The sequence below is a fragment of the Delphinus delphis genome, chromosome 2 (genome assembly GCF_949987515.2).
Source record: "Delphinus delphis chromosome 2, mDelDel1.2, whole genome shotgun sequence".
Lineage (NCBI taxonomy): Eukaryota > Metazoa > Chordata > Mammalia > Artiodactyla > Delphinidae > Delphinus > Delphinus delphis.
In genome coordinates, this window is record NC_082684.1 from 101,157,093 (window position 1) to 101,169,510 (window position 12,418).

General features: G+C 51.4%; 1 protein-coding gene across 1 annotated transcript in view; it reads right to left on the minus strand.

The window, feature by feature from the left end:
• RASGRF1 (Ras protein specific guanine nucleotide releasing factor 1) overlaps positions 1–12,418 on the minus strand; it is a 104,078-nt gene that overhangs the window by 56,441 nt on the left and 35,219 nt on the right. The window contains exons 5-8 of the mRNA XM_060003597.1: positions 11,861–12,114; positions 4,154–4,233; positions 1,437–1,630; positions 838–947 (exon numbers count right to left, since the gene is read on the minus strand). Of these exons, the coding sequence (XP_059859580.1) occupies positions 838–947; positions 1,437–1,630; positions 4,154–4,233; positions 11,861–12,114 (638 nt within the window). The remainder of the gene's footprint in view (positions 1–837; positions 948–1,436; positions 1,631–4,153; positions 4,234–11,860; positions 12,115–12,418) is intronic.

Here is a 12,418-nt window from a genome sequence, read left to right on the forward strand (position 1 = left end):
TCCAACGCGGCGAGGAAGACGCCCGCCTCCAAACCTGCCCCTATGGTTCCTTCTCCATCTTGCACAACGGCAATGCATCCTTCTGGCTGCTCGGCAGAAAACTCTGGAATCACCCTCGACTCTCATTTTCTCTCTCTCTCCTCACCTCTCATCCACCAGAAACTCTTGGAGGTTCCACCTTCAGAAAACTCCAGAGTCCTCACCTCCACGGCCACCCCCTGGTGTGGCCGTGTCCCCTGTTGCCTGGGCTGTGGCAGTGCCTCCCTCCAGTCCTTTAGCTCCTGCCCGTGCAGCGAGGAATTCCTTGGGCTTCGGGGAGTGAGGAGGACAGGGGAGGGCCTTGACTAGGGGGGGCTGCGGCCTCTGACGGTGGCCCAACCATGGCCTGTCCCCCGACGGACACTGCCTGCTGCTGAACGGAGCCTGGGGCACATGAAAGCCCGACACCCAGGACCCCTGGGGCTCCTAAAGCCACCGGTTTTGACACACGGACACTGGAGAACCGAGGAAATGGGCAGAGAGTGCCTGCGAGTCCTGGGCAGATCCCTGACCTGGGAGATGGGCCCACTAAGTGCCCAGGGCCCTTCCTTGGACCCCATCTGTACGAGGGACAGCGTACACCGCATCCTATCTCACTGGGTGCCCACCTGGGCAGGAGCTGTACACCCCTCAGACTGCTCCTGGGGACCCGGCTTCCAGGTGGGACAAGCTGTGGGTGCCCCCACCTCGGAATCCTAACCGGAGCACGAGCTTTTCCCATCTGGGGCTCGGCAAACCCCGGGTGGGGGCACCCTCAGCCTGGGCCTGCCCACCGGCTGGGACCCCCGCGGGGCTCACCTGGACAGCTCCTCCAGTTTGGACTTGGCGTAGTCCAGGCTGTTGCGCTCCACGTGCTCGTGAGGGGTGTGGGCCAGGAGCTCGTGCAGCGTCAGGATGTACCTGGGGATCTGCAGTGGGGAGAGGCGGGGACAGGGCCAGAGGGCCAGAGAGACAGAGGCAGGGAGAGAGAGACAGCGATGAAGCAAGAGAGAGACGGAGAGAGCAGGGTAGACAGATGGGGGGGCAGGGTGGGCAGAGAAGGGGGCTCTCAGCTCCGAGGACCCCCATGAGTGGGGCTGAGGAAGGACACCCACTGCACTTCTGATCCCAGACTCTCTCAACTTGGAGGCTCTTCCAGGGTCTTGTCTGGGACGAGAGCCCAGAGCTTGAGGTTCTGCCCCGCAGAAGGCAGGACCTGGAGATGGACTCAGGACCAGGAGCTGCCCCTCACTTCCTGCACGGCCTCCCCCAGCCAGGGTCGGCGGAGGGTCCTAACCCCGTTCGTTCTCCAGGCCGCCGGGGGTTTGCACGGCCGTGGCCCTCGGCACTCCACGCCCCGGCCCCCAGTCGGCCGCAGCTCTCCCGCGCATGCGCCCTGGCAGACGAGGCGGGCACACCTGGAACATGGGGTAGGTGAGGAAGGTCTCCAGCGTCCTCTCCTCGCAGTCGGGCTTGGCCTCGTAGTGCTTCAGCAGCTTGTCGAAGTCGCGGTTCTGCTTGCAGTGCGCCAGGATCTGCAGGCTGTACTGGTGGTTGCGGACGAACTCCTGGTAGATGTTGAGCATGGGCAGCAGGATGTCGAACAGGTCGGCTGGAAGGAGGCGGGACTCAGCGGGCAGCGGGGGCGCCCTCGGCTCCCCCAGCCCCACCCGGGGAGGTCGGGGCGCGGCTCAAAGCCCCACCGGAGTCTTCGGAGATGACTCTGGCACCACTGCCCTCTCCTAGGCCAGACAGGGTGGCCCCAGGCATTGAGACCACAGCAGATTCACAGGTTTTTGAGATAGAGCCCTGTCTAGTCTGACACCTGTGTACCGGAGGTCAGAGAAAGGAGGTATAGAGGGTGCTGTGGTGTGTCCCCCGGAACCCCTGGTGGACCCAGGCACTTGCTCCCCAGCTGCCACCAGTGCGGGTGGCTCTCAGCTGGGTTCGCCCTTGCTGGGAACTGCTCTCAGCTGAAGGAAGCTGCCTTGCACAAGCTGGAGCCCAATGACAGGTCCAGGTCGGGGTGTGAAGGCCGGCCCCTGCCTCGATGGGGGACGTCCCTGAAGGGCCACCTCAGTTCCCGAGCTTCCCTGGGGGTGGCTGAGGCCCCTGTTGTAAATGCTTTGTAGTCTACTCCCCCCAGTGCCCTGGCTCTGCCAGGCTGTTATGCTGAGGGGTCCCCAGGGGCCCCCCTCCCAGAGTGTCCCACCTGTGACTGTGACCTGTCAGAGGTCACGAGGTGAGTCAGGAGCTGGCCTGGAACCAGGCTTTCCAACTCCCCCATTCCAGCGCTTTCCACCCCATGATATGCTTTCCTGAGTCTCTGTCCCTTCACCTGTTGTCTCCTTTGTCCCTGTGTCCCTGTCCTTCCAGACCTCCCCAGCTCTGCAGCCCCTGGCTCAGTGAGGTGGACCCCCTGCTCAACCCTCCGTCTGTCTCAACCTCCTGGGTATCTAACATCCTGTCCTTCTAGCTCCCCAAAGCCCAAACCTGCCTTTCAACACTTGATGGGATGGGATGGACCCTCTAAAACCTCTGCTTAGTAACCCCATTAAAAAGAAAGACAATGCAACTAGAAATGATCATACAAAGTGAAGTAAGTCAGAAAGAGGAGACAAATACCATATGATACCACTTATATGTGGAATCTAAAACACGACACAAAGGAACTTATCTACGAAACAGAAACAGACTCACAGACATAGAGAACAGAATTCTGGTTGCCAAGGGGGAGGGGAGGTGGGGGAGGGATGAAGGGGAGGTTGGGGTCAGCAGATGTAAGCTTTTGTATATAGAACGGATAAACAACAAGGTCCTACTGTATAGCACAGAGAACTATATTCAGTATCCTATGATAAACCGTAATGGAAAAGAATATTAAAAAAAAGAATGTATATGTATGTATAACTGAATCACTTTGCTATACAGCAGAAATTAACACAACATAGTAAATCAACCATACTTCAATAAAATAAAATTTTAAAAAAAGAAAGACAAGCTTTCCTTGGAACAAACTCTAAGTGGGAGCTCTTATGTAGGGCATCCAACTACCCAGTGGACAACCTCTTTAGCTGTATGACTACAGAAAGTGCAGCCTGTGTCTTTCTAGGGCTGCTTCTTATTTTGACCTTGGAGAAAAACAAAATGGTGCCACTGCCCCTGGAAGTCTCCTGGCCCGTGGGCAGAGGAGCCTTTTCAGCCTCAGCTGTCCTTTCACCTCCCTGAGCCTGTTCCCTCGACCCCAGAGTGGAAGTGACACCAACACTCACCTTTTCCTATTGAATTAAGTGAAAGGAAGATGGTACCCAGTGTGGGAGGGGCGGGATGTGGGACGCACTCCTGTACATCACTCCCAGGAGTGAGGGCTTGGAGAGCAAGGTGACGACGTGTACACGGCGGGGAGTCCATCCCCATTGTTTCAGTAATTCTACTTCTGGGCACCTGTCTCAGGGGAATGCTCTCTAACATGGAGACAACTTCACACGCAGGGATGATTATTTTTAGTAGCAAAAAGGTAGAACAACTTTAAGAGTCGACGAAGGGAGATGGCTACATAGATGGTGGCAGACTCACGGGGCACTGGAACATTATACAGCCATCAAAAAGCATACTTTCAGCTTGAGAAAACACTTATGCAATTATGTTAAGTAAAAAAAAAGAAAAACCCACAGCAAGATTCAAATTCTATATTCAGTATGTTTGCAATTATGTAAAATGGAAAAAAAAAAAACAACCCCAAGATCTATGCATAGGAAAAAAAATTGGAAGGAAACACACCGGAGTGTTTACAGTAGTTATCTTTGGGAAGCAGAAACGTTGATATTTTTAAATGTTTCCTACTTTTCTGGATTCTCAGATTTTCTCAGATGGGTACCTATATATTATTTTTAAAAGGGAAAAGCAGATAAGAAACTAAAAATATATCACTTCCTCCTAGAAATGTAGCTTTTGCCAACTTCTCTTTCCTCTTCTGCTCCCTCTGAGGGATTCTGTGAGTTTTTAAGGGGCCGCTCTGTTACATTCGGGAAGGACAAAAGTACCAGCAGCCAGGAGGTGTGGCCCCTGCACAGGGACTTCTCAGGTGGGGATGGGGGCGGAGGGGCAGGAGACCTCTGCCAGGGCTGCTACTCACCGAGGACCAGAGTGGGCCAGCTGGAGATGCGGGCCTTCAGGCCTTGGTAAAAGATCTGGTGCAAAAACATGATGGTCTCGCTGGAAGAGAAAGCACAGGGTAAGCTCCAGCCAGGAGTTCCTCTCCTACCACGTGTCCCCTCCCCCAAAGTTCAGTAGAGCTGAGGGGCCCCAGGGGAGAGGGCAGGGGCTGTCACTGCCTGTGGGACTATAGCAGCCAACCTTCTCAGGTGAGACCCCACGAGAAACCCCATCAGTGGGATGGACCCTACAGTCTACGGGGCCTAACGCAAAACAAACACGCCGGCCCCTTGTTAACCAATGATGAGGAATTTCAGGATGGTGACAGCAGAGCCTCAAATTAAGCACGGTTTTTCTAAGCATGCAGTCAAATACCCGTGAAGCCGGCCGAGGAGGGGGCACTCCGGCTGCTGGCTTCCCTGGCCCCCTCAAGTCCCCACTGGCTCTGTCATTGGGTGCTGTCCCCTCTCCCAGGAGTTTGTGTCCTGAAGGCAAACCCCCATCCTGGGGTCTCACACTCTCAGGACAAGGGCAGGGAGTGGAAGGCGCTGGGTGGGCGCAGAGACGCCCCTGAGCTGTGAGGCACAGGAAGCCAATGGGGGCCTGGAATCTCACGTTCACAGGGGGCCTGGGAGGCACGGGGCTTCCTGACCCCAGAGGAGTTTGAAATGCCCTGAGCACCCCACTCTGCAGAGAAAACAGGGTGGGTGGGGAGAAAAAGGGTGTGAAAAAGAAAAGAAGGGAGGGCTGCAAGAGAGAAAGGGGTGAGGGAGGTGAGAGGTGGTGGTGCGGAGAGAGAACAGAACACGGCACCTACAGCTGAAGAGCAGAGCTTATAACTCCATCACACCCGCAGGATGCGCAGAAGGGCTGGAACCGGTAGGGCCTTTAACAAGTATCTAAGTAGCAGAAACACTCCCGAGTTCTCATTCCTGAGAGTGGCTCCTCTCATTACCGTGAATTAACTGTCATCTCCCTAAAGTCCCAAAAGAACAGGCCCCCCCAGGTGTGGTGACACCGTGATTTCTGGACTAGGGGCCCCGCCTGATGGCTGAAGTCATTTGCAGTTTTCAGGTAACAAGTCTGTGACAGATTCACCCTTGACAGGGCTGGTTTCTTCCTGTCTGTGGCCCCCGAACTAGTTACTGAATAGATAAACATGTACTGTACCAATGTGAAGAACTTTAGTCGTCCACTTGGGAAGACCCTTAGAAAACTTCAAAAGAGACCCGTCCAGGGGTGCGTGAAAGTGCACAGAAGGGAGAACGTGGGCCCTGATGTGGGGCAGGGTGGAGGTAGGAGGACTTTCAGGGGCTCCTGGGGAGCTGAGAGGCTCTGGATGCCCCCGAGCACCGGCCACAGCAAGACTCAGGGCCCCGTTCCCGGGCAGCTCCCACAGACGGCTGCAGGATGCACTGTGCAGGGTTCACGGCATGGACTTGTAGGGTAGCACGTTAGGAACATCATAAGCTGGGACTATAAAAATATAATAGATGAAGCCTCCGTTTTTTTTTTTTTTTTTTTTTTTTTTTTGCGGTACGCGGGCCTCTCACTGTTGTGGCCTCTCCAGTTGTGGAGCACAGGCTCTGGACGTGCAGGCCCAGCGGCCATGGCTCACGGGCCCAGCCGCTCCGCAGCATATGGGATCTTCCCGGACCGGGGCACGAACCCATGTCCCCTGCATCAGCAGGCGGACTCTCAACCACTACACCACCAGGGAAGCCTGAAGCCTCCGTTTTTAAAGTACTATAAACTGTGAGGATTTCACTTGTCATCCTACTATGCAGAAACGACCACTGTTACCTATCTGATAAGAAAAAAATAATCTCATTTTGATTCGATTTGCTTTACAAAATCATTGTGAGTGGGTTGGTTGAACATTTCTCCTTTGTACTGGCCATTTGAATTGCTTCTTTGGGGAACTGCCAAGTCATGTCCATTTACTAGTTTCACTTTTATTAATTTAAAATAACTCTCCATATTAAGCGTATAATCTTAACACATACATTGCAGATATTTTTTTGCTCAGCTATTTGCCCAACGATTTGTGTTTGGTGTTTTTGGAAGGTTTTCCATTTTGCCCTGTGAACTTTTCTTTCTGTGTTTTTGCTTCAGGCATCATGTCTTTTCCCACTCTTAGACTGCATGCACACTCACCTATATTTTATTTTACTCTTTCATTTTTACACATAAATACTTACCTAGAGTTTACTTTGGTGTAGGATGTGAGTCAGGGATATAAACGTTAATCTTTCTTTCAGTTTGTAGCCAATTGCCCCATTTTATTTATCAGATACTGCAGCTGCTTCCACTGCTTTGCTAAGCTGCCTTTTTTGTTACTAAATTCTCATACATGCCTAAGTCTGTTTCTGGACTTTGTATTTTATTTTGATGGACTACTGGCCTGTTCTGGCAATAGTCTCATGCTGTTTTCGTTACTTTTCATATATTTATGGGCCTATAATACATTTTAATCAATGTAGGAAATGTTTCTTTCATTGTTTTTTTCAGAACATTATTATCTATTTACATGCATTTTACTCCTTCAGTTGAACATTAAAATCACTCTGCTAGGCTGCACTTCGATTGGAATTATATTGAGTGTATAGCATGATTCGGCTGAAATGACGTCTTTACGACATGGAATCTTGCCATATAGAATACTGGCCCACTTTCTGTTTCTGTACAGCCTGTAAGCTTAGAAGGACTTTGTATAATTTTAAACGGTTGAAAAAAAATCCAAAGAATATTTTATGATAAGGAAAAATTAGATGAAATTCACACTTTAGTGTCCATAAGTCAAGGTTTATTGGAACACAGCAACACCCATTCATTTAGGATTGCCTAAGACCACCTAGTTTGGACAGAGACCCTCTGGCCCACAAGGCCTAAAATATTTACTATCTGACCCTTGACAGAAGAAGTTTGCTGATCCCTAGTCTATGTGAACGTTGTCCCTGAGTTGTGCAGTGCACAGCCGGGGCAACTATATTCTATGGCCCCGCACGCTTATAGTCCAGCAGGGAATCTATGCACAGAAGAAATCATTATTTAAGTGCAATGAATGCTACAAAAGGGGCAGCATGGGGGCCCTGGAAGCACACAACAAGGGAACATAAGCCAGCGGTGACAAGGGGCATGGGGGTGGTCAGGGACATCCAAGGAAAGACATGAAAAAAGAGTCGGAGACAGCTGTCATAAGGAAAATAGGAACGACAGTACGGTGGGAAGAATTCTAGGGAGAGGAAGTGACTTGTCTGCTTCGGGAAGTGCTCATTTTGCCTGGTTCCCTTCTTGAGCCCAGAAAGGAGTGTGACTTGCCCAAGGCTGGTCCTAGGTACACAGGGCTTGGCCCGTGGAGGGCAGAACCAGGCCTCTTCACTCCAGCCTCACCCTGTGCCTGTCCCTCCTCACTCCCCAGGCCATGCAGACAAGACGAATCGATGGCAGCACACGCCCCCACTGAGCCTCATCATTCTTCTCCACCCAGGACTCCAGGCAACCTCTGCCAATCAGTCAGAGCGGGCATCAAGATAGGAACCATCTGTCCCCCAGGCGGGATGCCGCTCATCACGGGGCAGTGCCTGTGGTTCCCAGCACACGTTGCTGGGCATGGTTTTTATTAAAGGGAAATAGCCCAAGAGTATATGCTCATTGTTTCAGTTAAACATAACCTGGTGCACACGTTTCCTTCAAAGATTCCCCCCGCAGCATTCAGGAAGCACACAATTAACCCCCTCCCCAGCTCGGCAGCGTCCTCCGTGAATCTGCCAACCTGGAGAGAGGCCTCTCTCTTCTCAAGGACCTTTTAAAGAACTCCAGCAAATGAAGTCACCAAATTGGCATCAGGTGTCTAATGTGGCTGTACATTTCAGCCTAAATGCAAATCCAAGGGAAAGCTATGTGCAGAAATGCCTTCTAGTGGGTGGGCTGGCAGCCTCCGCCCTTGACCTGTGACACATACAGACTCTGTGCTGTGGTCCGAGGCAGGGAGACCTGGACGGTTCATGTCCCAGATCCGGCCTCCACAGCACCTACACGGTAAGAGGGAAGGCTGGGCTCACGTACAATCGAAAGTTCTCGACAGCGCAGGCGTGGGCAGGAGTACGTGCTGAGACCTGGGCCGTGATGGGCAGGCATGGGGGTTAGGAGGATGGGGGTCGGTGAAGATTCCAGCCCGTTATTTAACAGGGCAGCAGGGGGGAAGCACAGGCCTTCACATAAAACAGAACTGGGTTAAAATCACAGCCCACCCGAACCCTGAGCACACCCCGTCACCTCTCTGATCTCTGGTACCAGCCTCATGGGGCATCTCTGAGGATTGGAAATTACGTAGGCCAAGTGCTTACGGAGAGCCTGGCACCAAGCAGGCCCCACAAAACACCATCTTAACGTGGTGAGTGTAGTCCGAAACATTCAGTCACGCAAAGTGCTGTGCAGGGTTGCTATACAGTTAATGAAAAAAAAATTTCAGCTGTTCTTTGCGCTCACAAAAAGCACAGAGGTTAAGACAGTGAAGCTTACGCTCTTATGTACCCAGTGGATCATATAGTGAGGGGTGAATGATTAGAAGGCAGTAATTTTCTAGCTCTTCCTGCCCCACCCTGGGCCCCGGGGGAAGGAAAGAATTCTGACCTGCTCCCGATTGAGAACAGGGGCCAGGGGGTGGAGAGAAGCCAGTCACCTCAGATTGGCATCCATTGATAGGATCATTGGTTCTTCTTACTTAATATTGTAAGAAAATACAGTAAAACATATTTGATTAATTTTCAATGTTGAACCAACCTTGCATTCCTGGGATAAATTCCACTTGGTCATGATGTATTATCCTTTTCATATATTTCTGGATTCGATTTTATAATATTTTGCATCTATGATCACGAGCCATATGGGTCTGTAGTGTTCTTTCCCCATAATGTCTTTTTCTGATTTCGGTATTAGAGTAATGCTGGCCTCACAGAACGAGTTGAGAAGTGCTCCCTCCACATTAGATTTGAATTCAGTTTCTCACAGGGTGCATCAAGCTTTCTTGTTGTACTAATGTCTAGCTCTTATGAGCACTTGGGCTATGCTGGGCTCTGTACTAGATGCTTTACGTGAGCTCTCATCTGATTCTCCAACACCTACAAGAGGCAGGTCCCATTCCCTGGTCAGTGTTTCCGAGGACCGCTAGAGTCCATATTCTGGAGGCCTTAAAGATTGATCAGGCTGGGGCTATTTTGACCAGGATCAATGAGACTGCTAAGATGGGAAACAGTCAACCGTGGGCACATTGTGGAAAAGGAGAAACAGGCCTTGCAGGGGCTTAGAAGGACACCAGCAAAAGAGGGAACTTTCTTCCCTCCTGTTTATTCTGTTAAAGGCATCTGATCTGATCCATGCAGTGACTAACAGACAAAAATATAAAACCACGTTGTGATTTTCTTCAAACAACTTTTGAACACATTCTGTGAGTTGGTCTGAATACTCTTAACCAAAGATTACAGGTGAAAAGAATTCCATTGAATGCAGTGTAACAAAATGATGCAAAGATTAAATAAATACAAAAGGGCACCTTTATCTCTTAGTGGTTATGATACACGGTCACCAAAAGTTTGCAACTGTGGCCTAAAATGCAAGGAAAGCACAGACAACCTAGAACTATTACAATGCTTGCTGAAGTATTTCTCAGGCAGGTCCGTGGCCGAGCCTCCAATACAGGCAGCCCCCTGCGGTTACCTCAAGCCTCTCATTTCCGTGTGCTCTGGGACCTGCAGCAGCAGCTGCCCCTACAGACTTGCTGGAAATGCAATCCCTATGCTCTACTCCAGACCTACAGACTGAGAAGCTCGGGGTGAGGCCCAGCGTTCACGCTCGAGAAGCTGTGACTCCAGCTGAGCTGTCCGGAGTTTATTCAGGAAGAAACAAGTTCTTCACACTTTTCAGCCAAATTCCAGGTCATTGAGTTTAAAAGACCCAACTGTAGTTTCTGGAGAAAATCTTACCTGACTTCACAAAACAATAATACCTATTTTCTTTGTTTTAATAAAGAAATCAAAGCATTTATTTACTCTCTAAAAACTGTGTTTGAAATGTATATTAAAAAGCAACCTTGGGCTTCCCTGCTGGCGCAGTGGTTGAGAGTCCGCCTGCCGATGCAGGGGACACGGGTTCGTGCCCCGGTCCGGGAAGATCCCACATGCCGCGGAGCGGCTGGGCCCGTGGGCCATGGCCGCTGAGCCTGCGCGTCTGGAGCCTGTGCTCCGCAACGGGAGAGGCCACAACAGTGAGAGGCCCGCGTACCGCAAAAAAAAAAAAAAAAAAGCAACCTTGTAAGGCCCAGTGATTCAGTTTCTAGAAGGTCTAATGAGGCTGAAAGCCACTCCCCTCCCCCTGCTCCTCACCCCCACCATGTCCCCATACTCCGACACCTCATCCACATCCATGGTGTCAGCATCCCAATGTCCCTGTCCTTGTCCTTCTCCCAGTGACTTTCAGCATCTCCGGCTCAACCTCTCAGAATCAGACCCACGTCCACTGCCTCTATCCCATCTCCTTCCGGGTGTCCCACAGGTCCCTAAACCCGTCACAGCACACTGGCAGGTAAAGGGGAAGAGCAGGGCACAGGGGAGGTGACCCTGGGTCCCAAACACCTCTGCAGAGGGCGTGGATGAGGGCCAGCTGCAACTAGTGAAATGACTGGAATGATGGATACTTTAAAAGAAATGCCGCTGAATGAACAACCTGGAGCACACAGTGATTTCCTTTAATTCCTGATCGAGAATCATTTGTAGATAGCACTCTGTTGATAGGTTTTCATATTTGTTGCTTTTACCTAGTTTACCCAATTTTCATGCCTACCAAAAAGCTCATTTAAACCACTTCCTAAGACTTTTAAAAACAGGTTGACAGCAGAAGGGCAGCCATCAGCTCAGCCTTGCTTTCGTAAGATATGTGGGTAGTGTGATACACAGCCCCACGCTAAGGGGACTCAGGATTCTAAAAATTTAGACCTGGCTTCTAGATCGTTACGACGATGATATGAAGGTAGAAGAATGGAACCCATGTGGTTTTCTGTAGCTTGATTTATAACTTGTAAACATTTAAACCAGGGTTTCTCAACCTTGGCACGATTATTTTTGGTGGAAGAATTCTCTGCTGTGGGAGACTGCTCTGCGCACGGTAGGATGTTCAGCAGCTTCCCTGACTTCTACCCACCAGATGCCAGTTGCAAACCCTCCCCTGCAGCCCCGCCAAGTTGTGACAATCAAAAATGTCTCCCGTATATACACTAATATGTATAAAATGGATAACTAATAAAAACCTGCTGTATAAAAAAGTAAACAAAATAAAATTCAAAAAAAAATTTGCCTCCCAGGGATTGCCAGCCATGGATCCTCCTTGATCCTTCTGAAGCAAAAAATAAATTAAAAAAAAAACATGTCTCCCAGCATTGCCCCAGTTGAACCACTAGTTTAGACATATACTACGTGGGCCTCTGTCTGTATTCCCGCCTGCAGTAGCTGGGGCACTGGCTTCTCGTCATGGGACCTCAGGCAGCTTCCTTCCTCTCTGGGTCTCAGTTTCCTCCTCTGCATTTGGCGGGGACTAGTCAAGGGCTCGTGTCCAAGTTCAGTGCCGGCTAGGCTCCCTCTTCCCGCCCCAGCCAAGGGCTCCGGGAGGGGGCGCTGAGCTTCAGGGTGCTCACCTGTTCAGGAAGATGCTGCTGACGTCGTCGTGCGTGATGGGAGGCTTCTTGGAGCTGGCGGCCATCCGCAGGGGGCGCAGGAAGTTGTTGACAAGGATGTGCAGCTGCTGCACGTACTCGGCCTCGGCCTCCAGCATGCTGAACACCACCTGGTTCCTCTTCCGCATGCTGTCGGCGTGCGGCGACCGGATGTAGTCCTGGATGATGGTCTTCCACTTGCGCCGGCACAGCCAGCCCCGCAGGAAGCTCTGCACCTGGGCGCCGAGACCAGCGGGAGGGTCTCCCGTTAGCCTCAGCTGCTCTGGTCCTTCCAGGCTGTGAGCGCCCCAAGGGCAGGGGCCAAGGCCCTGCTGTCCCCCACGCCGGGCACGTAGGGAAAAGAGCTGAGGCAAAAGATCAGGCCTGGTGCTTCTGCCTGCGTGGTGCCGGGCAAGCCCTCTGGTTCCTCTAAGCCCGTTTCCCATCTGTGCCACGGGGCTAATGAGATGACGGCTGGACTCAAAGTGAGGTCCCTGCACGGGAGCATCAGCATCTCCCCAGAACTTGTTCGAAATGCAA